This window comes from Conger conger, chromosome 16 (genome assembly GCF_963514075.1).
Source record: "Conger conger chromosome 16, fConCon1.1, whole genome shotgun sequence".
NCBI classification, from domain to species: domain Eukaryota; kingdom Metazoa; phylum Chordata; class Actinopteri; order Anguilliformes; family Congridae; genus Conger; species Conger conger.
In genome coordinates this window covers 31,229,131-31,244,856 of record NC_083775.1, presented here as the reverse complement: position 1 = coordinate 31,244,856, position 15,726 = coordinate 31,229,131, and the positions used below count along the sequence as shown (strand labels likewise).

General features: G+C 42.3%; 1 protein-coding gene across 1 annotated transcript; it reads right to left on the bottom strand.

Moving 5' to 3' along the window:
* Positions 1–8,567: 8,567 nt before the first annotated feature.
* LOC133114146 (immunoglobulin lambda-like polypeptide 1) lies at positions 8,568–13,790 on the bottom strand. Its single transcript, XM_061223335.1, has 4 exons — positions 13,572–13,790; positions 12,122–12,172; positions 10,548–10,656; positions 8,568–9,147 (listed from the first exon to the last, which is right to left on the bottom strand). The coding sequence occupies exons 1-4, from the start codon at positions 13,788–13,790 to the stop codon at positions 8,831–8,833; spliced, it is 696 nt and encodes a 231-aa protein (XP_061079319.1). The 3' UTR covers positions 8,568–8,830.
* Between the last annotated feature and the right edge of the window lie 1,936 nt (positions 13,791–15,726).

Genomic DNA, 15,726 nt, shown 5'->3' with positions numbered 1-15,726 from the left:
GTGGAGACGGTCTGGCACCTGTGGCACGGGCCGAGTTGCGTCCCTCCCTTTTGGGGTGTCAGAGTGGGGTGGCTGCCCGGTCATGCAACTGTTTATTAAAAATTGTAATGACTCTGCTTAATTCATCCCTGTGTCCTGGTTGTTCGTGGTGGATGGATTCTGGTACCTGTGGTGGTGGGAGGGGTAGCAGGGGAAGCTAGCATGACTCCTGACCCTCCGTGACTCTGCTCACTACAGACTGCTAGTATAAACCATGTATGCTCACTACAGACTGCTAGTGTAAACCATGTAGGCTCACTACAGACCGCTAGTGTAAACCATGTATGCTCACTACAGACTGCTAGTGTAAGCCTTGTATGCTCACTACAGACTGCTAGTGTAAACCATGTATGCTCACTACAGACTGCTAGTGTAAACCATGTATGCTCACTACAGACTGCAAGTGTAAACCATATATGCTCACTACAGACTGCTAGTGTAAACCATGTATGCTCACTACAGACTGCTAGTGTAAACCATGTATGCTCACTACAGACTGCTTGTGTAAACCATGTATGCTCACTACAGACTGCTAGTGTAAACCATATATGCTCACTACAGACTGCTAGTGTAAACCATGTATGCTCACTACAGACCTCTAGTGTAAACTAGGTATGCTCACTACAGACTGCTAGTGTAAACCATGTATGCTCACTACAGACTGCTAGTGTAAACCATGTATGCTCACTACAGACCTCTAGTGTAAACTAGGTATGCTCACTACAGACTGCTAGTGTAAACCATGTATGCTCACTACAGACCGCTAGTCTAAACCCCCTACACCCCTGCTCCTCCCTCGTGTTTAATAGACTATCACATATGGGCAGCACGGTGGTCCAGTGAATAGCACTGTCACCTCACAGCAAGAAGGTCCCGGAAACCTCTGGGTACTCCGGTTTCCTCCCACATCCAAGGATCAAGCAAACCTCCTTGCGGTCTGATCCATCCCTGCTTGTATGGAGGGCCAGGAGGGCTTCCAGAACAGAGCCATACCACCAAACATAACTTTATTGCCTCCTAAAATTGTGATAAAGATTCTTATAACAAAGATTTGCATTAGTCCTGATGAATGACAAGTGGAGGATATTAACGGCTAGTGTCATGAAAGGCTGGTTGAGACTGTGGAGTGTTATGTTCTGTTGACTGCCGTCGAAATGTCCCCGAAAAGTCAAAACAGTCCTGAATGCCACGTGCTCTACGCTTCATTAGAGAGCCCTGGTACCACAATTAAATCTGGAGATTAAATTCTGGAGACTTGTCAAGAAGAGGGAGCAAAAAAAAAAATCTTGAGGAGCCAATCCATCTAATTAATCACTCGGCCATCACGAGAAGAGCTCATCATTTTAATGTTTTCTTTTTATTTTAATGTCTTGACCTATGATGTTATTGAGTATACAGAAGACAAACGAAAAATACAAGTAGACAAGCAAGGTACAGGGCAGAAGTCTCTGGGCAGTGGCCCTTTTATCTGGCCCACTGGTTCCTGGATGTAGAGAAATGTTGCAACTCAGCAGTGAATAAAAGACTTGTTTATCAACTTAAGTGCAGCTGAGTCCAGATATGATGTTGTCCACAGGGATGGAGTAATGTTCCCCCTTCCAGTGAATTCAGAAACGTCACATTCACCCTTGGTTGTGTTAAATGCAAACGTCTATTTCTCCCTTCCTTTTTATTAGATATAGGGGTAAGGAAAAATATTATTTTTTACAGTCAAGTTTTAGGGGGAATTTGCATGGTTATTGAAGATTATTTCCAGTTTAATTTTGGGCAAATTTTAATAAGTAATGTAAATAGCATGTGCTTCCTCTCAAATCCCAAATCCTCCAGAATTCAGTGTTGTTCAGCTGTAGAGGACCCACTTTGGGTTCTGCTTCCAGAGCTCTTTCTCCATACACCACACGAGCTGCCATTACACTCTACAACCAGCGGAGGGAGACAGAGTGCTTCTGATGTAAAAGCACTACACAATAATCCGAGAGAGGAAACTATAGTCTGGTGTTAAACTCAGACCTGACCAGTGCTGAGTGAGTGAACTGCAGTGTGGGTAAAGAATGGGTTGAAACTCAAACCTTCATCAGAACAAATAACATAAGAGTTTATTAGACATATGTTAAAACACACGTTTAATTTTAGCCCAAATGCAATCAACCAGGTTGAATGATTATTTTTCTATATAAGTGCAGTACAATTTCAGAAAAGTTAACATTAACATTGTATGTGGTTAAAAATAGCAGTGAACAGTGCACATGTCCCAGCCCTCTATAGACCCACTGCTGTTCACACATCAGAGCTCCTCTAACTGTGTGTGACAGAATTTGTATAGAGGAAGGGGCTTTGCATACCTGTCCTGCCTCACTGCTCCACACACTTTAAGACCCCCAGTACTGATCAGTGACTGTCCAGTCCTTTCACAGACACTGACACAGGCAGCATTATGATGATGTCAGTCTTTCTACTGCTGCTGATGCTGGGAGTCATTGTACAGGGTGAGACAGATACTTTTTAACTTGGGTGCTTGCTTTATACAATACAACTCTTTTCACAACAGTGCCATGATTGTCTATTAAAATATGCAAGGATGTAACAGTGTTATTTTATAATACTATTATCCATTGACCTACATTTCCATGTTTTGTTTTCCAGAATCAATGGCAGATATAGTTCTGACTCAGTCTCCATCAGCTCAGGCAGTTCAGCAGGGAGACACTGTCTCTATCAGCTGTAGAGTCAGTCAGAGTGTTCGTAGCGACTCCTATGGCCAGAGGCTCAGCTGGTACCTGCAGAAACCTGGTCAGGCTCCCAAACTTCTGGTTTACTTAGTCACAACACGCCCGTCTGGGATTCCTGATCGTTTCAGTGGGAGTGGATCTGGAACTCAGTTTACACTGAAAATCACTGGAGTCCAGGCTGAAGATACAGGAGATTATTATTGTCAGAGTGCACATTACATCAGTGGTAGCTGGGTGTTCACACAGTGATACAGAGCCGTACAAAAACCTCCCTCAGTCACACTGCACAGAGACTGCACTGCTGCAGCTGGGACCTACTGCAGGTACTGAGGGGGGAGCACTGACCCGAGACACTGAAGGGCTCTGCTCTAAAACACTGAAGTACTTTATGCAATAATAACTCCCATATTCTCAAATTTAATGCACTTTATCTCAATGTAAATGACAATCTTCTTCTAAAGGTCAATTTTTTTAGTATGTTTAAAACGTCTCATTTAAAAAACAAAAAACATTTGAGACATGATGAGAAATTTGGTTCATTTTCTCTAAAACAGAGTACATATTTTGATGATCATTTTTGTGCATACTCTATTAGAGGTTTCAACAGGGTTAAATCATAATTTGATACAAAACAGGTTTTTTCATGTTGGTCATTGTTACCTTAAATTTGATGAGGGGATCCTGTACGTTTCCTGGATAATATATTTATTTTTGATTTTTTTTTCCTTTTTTGTCATTTCGCACACACTTTTAATCCAAAGCAATTTACAAGTGCATAGGTTCTTCCACAAGTTAAAAGCATCAAATCCATAACAAGTAAAAGACGCAGGAAGGGCTGTTCTCAACAAAAAGATAACCGTCATCCTAAGTGCAATTTTCTTTTTCTTCTCTTGAAAAATATATATTTTTATTATTTGTATACATTCCCAGAACCTTAAATAGGAATTAGCTGACATCTACAGACCATTCAAAGATTATTGAGGTGATTCAGAGAAGTCAACAGAGTTCAGTGTGCAGAGAAAACTTGTATTTCAACAATGAGTCCTGCATTTGTTCAGTGATGCAAGTGCAGCTCACCTCAGATATAATTTCCCCTGACAGAGACCACAGGGAGGGAGGATTGTTCTCCACTCTCTGACAGAGACCACAGGGAGGGAGGAATGTTCTCCACTCTTTGACAGAGACCACAGGGAGGGAGGAATGTTCTCCACACTCTGACAGAGACCACAGGGAGGGAGGAATGTTCTCCACTCTCTGACAGAGACCACAGGGAGGGAGGATTGTTCTCTACACTCTGACAGAGACCACAGGGAGGGAGGAATGTTCTCCACACTCTGACAGAGACCACAGGGAGGGAGGAATGTTCTCCACACTCTGACAGAGACCACAGGGAGGGAGGAATGTTCTCCACACTCTGACAGAGACCACGGGGAGGGAGGAATGTTCTCCACACTCTGACACTGTTCCTCCTGGTCTTTCCCAAAGACCATATTCACATCCATGTTCTCTAAAAACTTCATTTTCATCCTTGGCTGTATAAATACATTGATGCATCAAAGGGTATTTATGTCAAAGGGTCTGTCCTTTTCTTCGGTTGGGGTGAGTGAAATGTATAGTTTTTAAGCCATCATCATAATTTAAGGAATTTTCATGGTTATTGAATACAAATATCAGGACGTTTTTTGACAAATTTGAGACAGCAATGCAGGATTGACCACATGATCCCTCCAAAATCCTCATTAAATCAGTGTTCTTTGGGTTCTGCTTCCAGAGCGCTCTCTCTCCAGACGTCACACAAGCTGCCATTACACTCTCCAACCACCGGAGGGAGACCGATTGGTACTGTTGCTCCTGATGTAAAAGCACTACAGGATAATCAGAGTGAGGAAACAGTCTGGTGTTAAACTCAGACCTGACCAGTGCTGACTGTTTGAAGCAGCACCACAAGGGAGCCCCACAAGGGAGCACAGAATTGACCACAGAACTGATCAGTGGGAGGGTGTCAATCAGCTCAGTTTGCCCTGTCTTATCACACAAGAGCCTTTCTCATCTGCAGTCTGTCTGCAGGCTGCCTGTATTAGCTGGACAGGATGTACCGCCCTCCAATGGCACTGCATTTGAGTGAGTGAACTGCAGTGTGGGTAAAGAAGGGGTTGCTGGGAGAATGTGCTGTATGGGAGAAGTAGCTTTTCAGTGCTCTCACCAAGTGATGGAGGACATTGCAGGAATTACATTAATTGGTAAATTTGATCGAACATAATAAGTCACTGATGAAAATATGATGGAAAAAGTTCCTAAGCTGGACTGGAGAAAATAGTAGAGTGTAGAGAGGAGAAAGTGTCCTTCTACAGTGATGCCAGTATTCCCTCTGTTAACACAAGGCTTCTCATTCTCATCATCTGAAAACTACAGTGTCTAATGTGATGGAAAGACCTGCTCATGGTGACACAAACAATCATTGTTACATTGCTCTACTTCACATTATTTCACATGGATATCCTGTGTTTGAATGATTACCTGTGCATGTGTGATATTACTGACTTTCTCATTTCTGAAACTGAAACCTCCATTAGAACAAACAACACAATTATTTATTCGACATACGTTTAGGCACATATCTAAGCCCAAATGCAATCAACCAGGTTGAATGACATATCTTTATCAGTGCAATACAATTTCAGAAAAGATTCAGTGAGTACAGAAAATTAACTTTGTATCTATAGAAGCACTGCTGTTCACACATCAGAGCTCCTCTAACTGTGTGTGAGAGGATTTGTATAGAAGAAGGGGCTTTGCATACCTGTCCTGCTTCACTGTGGTCATGATTTTTGTAAAAATAGTTGAAAATAGTCATAGTGTCGTTGTGTCATACAAAAGAGCCAGTAAATAGTAGTTACACATCCTTGATACACAAGATGTATAGCCTGAATAGAATTCTATGACAAAGTAACATGCTGTTAAAAACGGATTTCTCGTCATGAAGCAGTTACACACCTGCACTATATTTAAGGCACGGATTCAAAGATGACCAGAACAGATTTAAGTTTGGTTAAAACGTGAGGAATCTTCATGGATGGGATGCAGCATCCTAGGACAGATTGTTTCTGGTTATGTGCTGCTCATAACACAGGGGCAGCCTGTAGCCTGGTGACTAAGGGAGATGACTGGGACCTGGAAGGCTGGAGTTTCAAGCCCCGGGTTTAACCACCAAGCCCATAACCTCACATTGCTTCAGGTTTATCCACCAAGCCCATAACCTCACATTGCTCCAGGTTTAACCACCAAGTCCATAACCTCACATTGCTCCATGTTTAACCACCAAGCCCATAACCTCACCTTGCTCCAGGGGGGATTGTCCCCAATCAACTGTAAGTCCCTTTGGATAAAAAGCTTCAGCTACATGGGGTGACAGTAGGACAGTAGATCATTTGGCAGTCGGTTGCCGGTTCGATTCCCTCTCTTGGTGTGTCAAAGTGTTCCTGAGCAAGACACCGAATCCCCAATTGCTCCCACAACATTGGTGCCTTGTTGACTTGCATGGAGGCCAGTTATCGTGACTGTGTGTGTGTGTGTGCAAGGGTGAATGAGAGGTGTCAATTGCAACGTGCTTTGGATAAAGTCCATTACTATTACCATATTAGGAAAGAGCTGCAAAAAACTTTTAAATTGGACTTCTTAGTGCCTTTAAGACACTTTCAGAACCTAAGATTGAATCTCATTGAATCTGACTATAGTTGTTTTAATTAATGTTGACATTTTTTTTTGTCTATGTATTGTATTTAAAAATATCTGAATTGATTTTAAAGTAATTTCATAGTAATTGCCGTATCCGTCATCTCTAGACAGAGAAAGCCACCCTTCTTCTAGCCTAGGAGCTGGTTATCTCCCATCTGGACTGCTGCAACTTCCTCCTGGCCAGTCTCCCAGCTTGTGCCATCAAGCCCCTCCAGCTGGTCCAGAATGCTGCAGCCCGCCTGATCACCAGTCAGCCCAGGTCGGCTCACGCCACCCCACTCCTCATTGGCCTCCACTGGCTGCCTATTGCTGCACGCATCAAGGCACTAGTGTTGGCATTCTAGGCTGCTAAGGCAACTGCCCCACTTTACATACAATCTTTAATTGCTGCCTACACCCCAGCAAGACCACACCGGTCTGCCAGCTCTGGTCGCCTTGTGGTTCCCTCACTACCAGCACCTGGTGGTCAAGCTGCACGTTCATGCCTGTTTTCCGTTCTGGTTCCCCAGTGGTGGATTGACAAAATCCCTCATCATATTTTGATGCAGACTAAAAACACACCTTTTCAGACTATACCTTTGTCCTCCCTCCTGATTTCCTCCCTCCCCTTCTGATATCCCTCTTGTCTAACACTAACCCTTAATTAGAAAAAAGTTTTTTGCTATTTATGGATTTGATGCTTTAACCTGTTGAATTCACGCACTTGGAAATCACCTTGGATTAAAAGCATCTGCCAAATTACAAAATTGAAAATGTAAATGTGTATTGTTTATTGATATATTTATCTCAGTGCCTTCTGTTCTGACATCCATGTATCTGAAGTTTTATGTATCTAAAGTTTTATGCGCATGCATATTACAGAAGTGCACTAAGACAAATAAAACAAAACTCTTTCTCTGCAGCACAATGACATAAAATAATGAATATAATACCTCAGAATGCAGGTTTTGTACGATGTTAAATGCAGATGGAAAATTTCATATACATTAGATATTAATTTAATCGTTTATCATGACTATTGTTATCATACCTTGACTATTTTCTGTATGTTTAGTTCATCTTTGTGTTTAAATTTTAATAATTATTTTGACTTGATTGCTCTTGAAAACATGTACTTTTCACTTAAAAGCATGATGTAGTACCTCAATGTGTTTCTGTAGGAAAAAAGACATGAATTAAAATGATAAATTCACTCTGCTGGGAAATCTTTATAAGGAGATTCACAGACAAGCAGGTCTAAGGTACTACCACACATTATTCTAGTTCCACTCCAGCAATTACCCCTCCACCCTCTCATGTTCAAACAGCTCTCAGTGGTGGGTATTTTGGGCTGTGGGGTGAAACTCAGATTTGCATGTGCAGGAGGGGCAGGCTGGTTCTGCTGTCCCTCAGTGGGACTGACTCAATCTCAGAATAGAGCAGCACTGTGGCCAGGTGTCTGGGCCGTCCCCAGGGGGTTAGTGTGAGCTGAGCACACATCCTGCTGTACAGAACTGCTCTGAGCACGCTGCACACATCACTGCTCCTCTCAGCAGGCCTCCAGAGCTGGGACTGCCCCTCCTCAACTGATTCCAGATCAGTTCTTTCACACACAGTCTCTTATCACCTCCATCTAGTCTCTGTGTGAGAGCACTATAAACTGATTTCAGATCAGTTCTTTCACATACAGTCTCTTATCACCTCCAACTAGAGCACTATAAACTGATTCCAGATCAGTTCTTTCACACACAGTCTCTTATCACCTCCATCTAGTCTCAGGCCAAGTCCACTATGATCAGTATAAACCAATAACAATTAGACAATGCATCAAGTTATGCATAAATAATATAATGAATACGGTTATAAGTATGTTGTGGACCCACATTCTTTGCCAAATGACATTTCTATAGATTGTGTTCTATATTCATCATTATCATCTCATATACATTTTGGGGTATTTTGAAAAAGTGTTTTCAGTTGCAAGAAAATAATTATGATTTAATCAGACAAAGTGCAGCCCAAAAACCACAGGACCATCAGAAGCGCAAACATCTATTTTTATAACAAAATCCAGAGACACAGTAGTTCTTCAAAGAGTCTTTATTATGTCAATGATATTGATCTAACAGCTATTCTCAAAACCACACAAACACAAATAAGAAGGCATATTTGTTGAAGAGCACAAGCAGAGCACATGTCAGATATTAGCACTGAAAGCTCAGGCTGGGGGAAGGATTCACACACAGGCTCAGCTCAGTGTGACAGCAGTAAGGAGCAGAGAGGCTGAGGGCAGAACAGGGTAAAAACAGTGTGACCAGAGTGTGTGAGCTGGGCCTCCACCCGGCCTACTAAGAACAGTGGGCTCTCCTCAGTGTCTGAGGGGGGGCAGACAGGGAGCCCTTTGTGGCCTCACAGGTCAGTGACCCTGCCTTCACCCAGTCGTTCTCACTGAGAGTCAGGGAGCTGCTCCAGCTGTACAGGCCGTCCTTCCCCAGGACCCCCACACTCCCGGCCACGCCCAAGCTCCTACTGGTACCGTCCACTTTCCAGCGCAGAGTCCAGTCTGAGGGGAAGCCCTTGTTGGCCAGACACACCAGTGTGGCCTTTCCCTGCTTCAGCTCCACACTGGAGGGGGGCAGGACTGTGAGGGTGGGAACTGTGTCACCTGGGAGACACAGAGAGACGTGAGGTCAGAGAGTGGACACACCCCCATGTGTCAATCATTCTGTCCTTACAATGAGACATGACTCAGACACAGAGAATGTCAGGTGTTACTCATAGGCAGTGGCTGAAGATCATTTATCCTGATTTGCTTCATCTTGTACAGCATAAATCACATTGACATGTTTTAAGGTTCTATCTACTTGGATTCCATTATTACCAGAACCTGTGACTGCACTTTACAATGAAAAATTCATCACCACAACAAAACTATTTTTTAGTAGTTACAGTAGCATTTTGCTTTTGCAGCTCAAGCTGTCAGACATTTTATTGCAATATCCTTACAATCTATACTTTATGATTACAAAATAATATATCTATACATAATGGTATTACTCTCTGAAAACCTACAGAATAAGGTTCATTTGTGGTCCGACTCATTTACTAAATAAATACGCACTAAATCCGACAATATCATGAAAAATGTTTTCAAATGATTAACCAATTCAGCAAAAATCTTCAGTACATTGACATTTCTCTTCTTCAATTTGTTTTATTCAACACAATGGCGTCGAGTAGCTACGGAACGTTATGACATGAGCCTGGGACTACAGAACTACAGTCTTCGGCATTTTATTAGAATTCAAAGTTTTCCGGTTATGATTGATAGGCTATATCATGACTTATCGTATTTCATTAATGTGACGCAAATAACATCTGGCTGAACTTCAAACTGCTACAGAGCCGCTTTTATTCCACCGAATGAACCAATGCCATTAATTTAGTACTGCACGGAATAAAGTTCATTCAGGACTGTATTCTAAACATCAATGCGATAGCTAAAAACACTGTTTGAATCTAGTGGGCTAGTTTAAATTTCCAAGCTAATTAAAATAATCAAACCAACATCAAACGTCGGAAACTTGCATTAGGACTATATTTTAAAAAATACAGTAAAAATATCGATAGTCTTTCTGAAAGATGATTTAGGCTACTTCCAATTGGCAGTTTTGTTCCGCTACCGAAAGTGAACCCGAGTGAACAGACTCATTCACCAGCCGTACAAAAACCTCTTGCTGAAAAGACACTGCCGTCCTATGCCTGTTCAAGTGCAACTTCACGCCGCTTTTCAAACGAGTCAATCATTTGCTTGTAAAAATGCGTAACATTTTCTTCGATTTTATGCACCATACCCAGATGTACTCAACTCTACTGAGCGTTTCTGTGGGTAAGATTTAAAATAATTTTAAATCAATGGCTAATCTTACAAGGATTCCTGTTATTTCAGCATCGCGATAATTGTTAAAAAGTTGATTAACGAAATCTAACATCGTAAAATGACAATATGTTTAAAACGAAAGCACAAACATCGATATGGATATATCTGAAAGAGAAATTACTTACGTCCAACTGACAGTTTTGTTCCGCCACCGAAAGTCCACCACAGTGATACATACTCATTCACCAGCCGTACAAAAACCTCTTGCTCAAGAGACACTGCCGTCCTACGACTTTTTCATTCTGACTTCACGCAGATTTTAAGTCAACCATTTATAATGTAACAGTATACCCGAAGCTTTTTATGTAGCCATATCCTACAAACATGTATCCTACTCTCTTGAGCTTTTCAAATTCAAGTTTTTTGTTCTGTCTAGTTTCACGACTGACTTGCTTGTAATAAGATAATGTGAAATATAGAATGCTAGCAATTCGCAAAAACCGTCAGCGAAATTTGTGTATAACAACTGATCGAATCTCCAACTATTTTTGCGGAAAATCTTGAAAGGAGAGTAGAAACTTAATGCCGATTTCCAGTTTGGTCCCGCCACCGAAAGTCCACCACAGTAATTGGGTATGATTAGCTGGTTGTACAAAAACCTGCCTGTTGTACAGACTGTGCAGTGTTCGTAAGTCCCCGACTGGAGAATTTTGAAACGACCATTACGATGGTATTCTGAAAGCTGAATCATTCATATTAAACATACCTAAACTCATATTTTGTGTATAATTCTGATTGTGACTGGGGTAGTGGTGGGAGACGAGCAGATTCACCTCCTCTTTGGACGTGATCATGGATTCCTGCTTTTTCCCCACCCCAGAGACATTCAGCAGCATGGATAGCCACAGACTTATGGACTTACAGACTTTTTATCTTTTTGTCTTTTTCTTAATCTTCAACAGACCTCATTGTGACAACTTAAAAAAGCAGTCTTGAGCCAATGGCCACTTGAACCTCATTTTGAATTGTGCTTTGAGCAGTAGCACTGTTTCTCCTGAGGTAATAACACTGATATGAAAGTGAAAGTTACCATCTGGTGTTGAATCCTGACGGTGCTACTGTGACCAAACTGGAGCAAAAGTGGAAACAGAATAGATTGGATTTTTAAAGTCTGTTTAAAGCGACTGTTTTCCTTGATGTAATGATGGGGCAACAAGACAAACAAAACAGTGTTTCTGTCTACTTTCAGGCCAGTTTTCCAATGGTTAAAACAAACATACTCACTATTTCATTCATTTCAAATGGGGACTCAATCCTGTGTTCATTCAACATTTGTCCTAATCTTTGATATTAAAGAAGATAAAATAATATTTAAATATGAATGAGTCAAATAATGATGAGTCCCACATTGAGGTCCCCAGGCTGTGGGCAGTGGCCCTTTTATCTGGCGGTGGGGAGCCTCTAAGTGCTGCTGGAGTCACTCCTGGAGGACAGCTGCTCCCAGGTGTTGAGTAACTGGTGTAATCACAGAGCTCTGTCTGGGCTGCTCCCAGGTGTTGAGTAACTGGTGTAATCACAGAGCTCTGTCTGGGCTGCTCCCTGGTGTAATTACAGGATGCTGTTCAACCTGCTCCCAATCACTGAATAACTGCTGTAATTACAGGATGCTGTTCATCCTGCTCCCAATCACTGAATAACTGCTGTAATTACAGGATGCTGTTCATCCTGCTCCCAATCACTGAATAACTGCTATAATTACAGGATGCTTTCCAGCCTGCTCCACTCTGGCCTGCGTCTGCTGTCCATGGTCCTGCAGACACGGGGAACTGGGAGAGGTCACAGGTCACAAGAGAGAGAAAAGAGAGCACAGCTGGGTGGGGCATCCAGTCCCTGCATCACAATAGGTCAAAATAGCAGTGAACAGTGCACATGTCCCAGCCCTCTATAGACCCACTGCTGTTCACACATCAGAGCTCCTCTAACTGTGTGTGACAGGATTTGTATAGAGGAAGGGGCTTTGCATACCTGTCCTGCCTCACTGCTCCACACACTTTAAGACCCCCAGTACTGATCAGTGACTGTCCAGTCCTTTCACAGACACTGATACAGACAGCATTATGATGATGTCAGTCTTTCTACTGCTGGTGATGCTGGGACTCTTTGTACAGGGTGAGACAGATACGATATAGCTTGGGATTTTGGTGACATTTAAAATTTTATTTGCTTGCTTTTTACAATACAACTCTGTCACAACAGTGCCATGATTGTATATTCAAATATGTCAGAATTTAACAGTGTTAATTTATAATACTATTATCCATTGACCTACATTTCCTTGTTTTTCTTTTCAGAATCAATGGCAGATATAGTTGTGACTCAGTCTCCATCAGCTCAGGCTGTTCAGCAGGGAGAGACTGTCTCTATCAGCTGTACAGTCAGTCAGAGTGTTTTCTCCAACCAAAGCTATGGCCACTTTCTCCACTGGTACCTGCAGAAACCTGGTCAGGCTCCTAAACTTTAGATTAAGTTTGCGACAACACGAGAGTCTGGGATTCCTGATCATTTCAGTGGGAGTGGATCTGGGACTCAGTTTACACTGAAAATCACTGGAGTCCAGGCTGAAGATGCAGGAGATTATTACTGTCATAGTGACCACACAGTGATACAGAGCCGTACAAAAACCTCCCTCAGTCAGACTGCACAGAGACTGCACTGCTGCAGCTGGGACCTACTGCAGGTGCTGAGGGGGGAGCACTGACCCGAGACACTGAGGGGCTCTGCTCTAAAACAGTGAACTATGCTGTTCAATAATAACTCTCATATTCCAACATTTAATGTGCTTTCTCTCAATGTTAATGTCAGCACATCTAAACATCTTGTCTTAAGATCCACCTTTATCTCTTCATGTGAAAAAACACACTTGAGATACAGCATTTAAAATCATAATTATCCTGAGCACCTAATCTAGCTTCCTACTTTGTACTATATACATGATATGTAAAATTACTTGAGAAACAGGATTATTTATGAACATAACAACAATAGGCCATCATGGGCATCCATCAAAACCAATAGCACTTGCTGTACATCACTTGACAAAATCTACTCAACAAAAAAATATTTTTAAAAATAAGAGTCCTCAGCGACTAGTCCAATCCAAATCCAAACTCCAGTCCAAGATCAGGAGCCAACCAATCCGGTAACAGCACCCTCCTCCACTCGGCCATCTTCCCTGAAGACCTGGAGGACCAACGCCCGGTCACTTCGGTCCCTCCAGGACGGGGCGCGTCGGCTGCCACAGTCCGCCCCAGCAGGAGGGCACCACCAGGGGGTCCCGAGCCCCCGAACACGTCCCAGCCGAGAGGCTTCAGACACTGGAATGGGTCAGAAGCAGCTTGTCTCAGATCACATAAAGGAAGGGGCTCCATCCCGACCATTGCACCTGGTGGAGGGATATGTGCTCATTTGTCCATTATATTTCTGAATTTAGCTGCCTCTAGAAGATCTCATGTCCTCTAACCTATACAATTTCTTTAATGTTAATGTTGACACATCCAAACCTTCCTCTTAAGAACCATTTTATTTCATTCTCATTGGAAAAACACACTTTTCATCACCTCTAAAGAAGTACGTTCAAGAAGGGGGCTCTATCACCATTTTAGAAACACAAGGAATATATGCACAGATTCCATCCATCCATTATCTGAACCCGCTTATCCTGAACAGGGTTGCAGGGGGGCTGGAGCCTATCCCAGCATACATTGGGCGAAAGGCAGGAATACACCCTGGACAGGTTGCCAGTCCATCGCAGGGCTCACACACCATTCACTCACACACTCATACCTACGGGCAATTTAGACTCTCCAATCAGCCTAACCTGCATGTCTTTGGACTGTGGGAGGAAACCGGAGTACCCGGAGGAAACCCACGCAGACACAGGGAGAACATGCAAACTCCGCACAGAGAGGCCCCAGCCGACGGGGATTCGAGCCCAGGACCTCCTTGCTGTGAGGTGGTAGTGCTACCCACTGAACCATCCGTGCCGCCCTATGCACCGATTGATATATGCAAATTGCAATTAAGTAATATTTACTGGACCAGAGATTGGGTCGTGAAATGTCTTGAATGTCATGTATGTACAGATTACACATTCCACTCTCCAACCACAAGGAGGAAACAGTGCTGCTGTTGCTGCTGATATAGAAGCGCTCCCGTATAATAAGAGAGGAAACTACAGGCTGGTATTAAACCAGACCTGGCCAGTGTTGCCTGTTTGAAGTAGCCCGCAAGGCAGCTCAAAACTGGCCACAGCACTGACCAGAGGGAGTTTGGTCCAAATTTAGTTTGGTAGAATAAATCAGTGATGAAAATATGATGAAAAAGATTCACAGCTGCACTGGAAAAATCTCACAGTGATAAAAGAGATGAAGTAGAAAGTGTCCTTCTACAGCTATCCCAGTATTAACAGAAATAAACACAAGGCTTCTCATTCTAATCATCTGAAAACTACAGTGTCTAATGGACCTGCTCATGGCTGCAAAAGGAAAAACTCACCATTTAGTTTATATTCAATTCCATTTCACATGGACAAGTGTGTTTGAATCATTCCCTGTGTATATGTGATATCACTGACTTAAGATAACACTGCCATTTTTGATACGGAAACCTCCATCAAAACACAATTTATTAAGCTCAGGTTTTTAAGAATCTCCACTGGCCGACGGGGATTCGGACCCAGGATTCGGACCCAGGACCTCCTTCTGCCGCGGCGCGCGCGGAAGCCGCGGATAGTTAAGCTTAACTTTCCTTAACTTTTGGGCTCCGACGCACTTTTCGGTAAGTCTATCTAGATAATTATTTTACTATTAACGGGTCCTCGAATGATATTTATGTTGTTGAGGTATTCCCACAATATTTTCAATAAAATTGCCTGTAGTTTAATCAGTTACTGCGATGTATTATTGTTATTGTTCCAATTATTCGTTTTTTAATGTGGGAAAATTACAGGTAAACTGGATAATGTCTCTGCATGTCTGTTTCTCAATGTCGTAGCCAGCTACATTAACATGCTATCACATTACGGTTTAAAATATCACCGTCATTGATAGTATTGACAATTTGTATACACGTTTGATTCATGAAGGTTTAGACATAAAATTATTGTTGCTCTTATTTCACTGCTATTGTAAAAGCAATAAGTAGCGCCAATGCCAATTGTTTATTGACATAGGCCTAACTTACTGTCATTCAGACATCTTGTATGTTCCTTTATTTTCCATTTATATATTATTATTGTTGTTGTTGTTGTTGTTGTTGTTGTTGTTAACTTGCCCATATTATGTAGTTAAGTACTTAAATAATAGA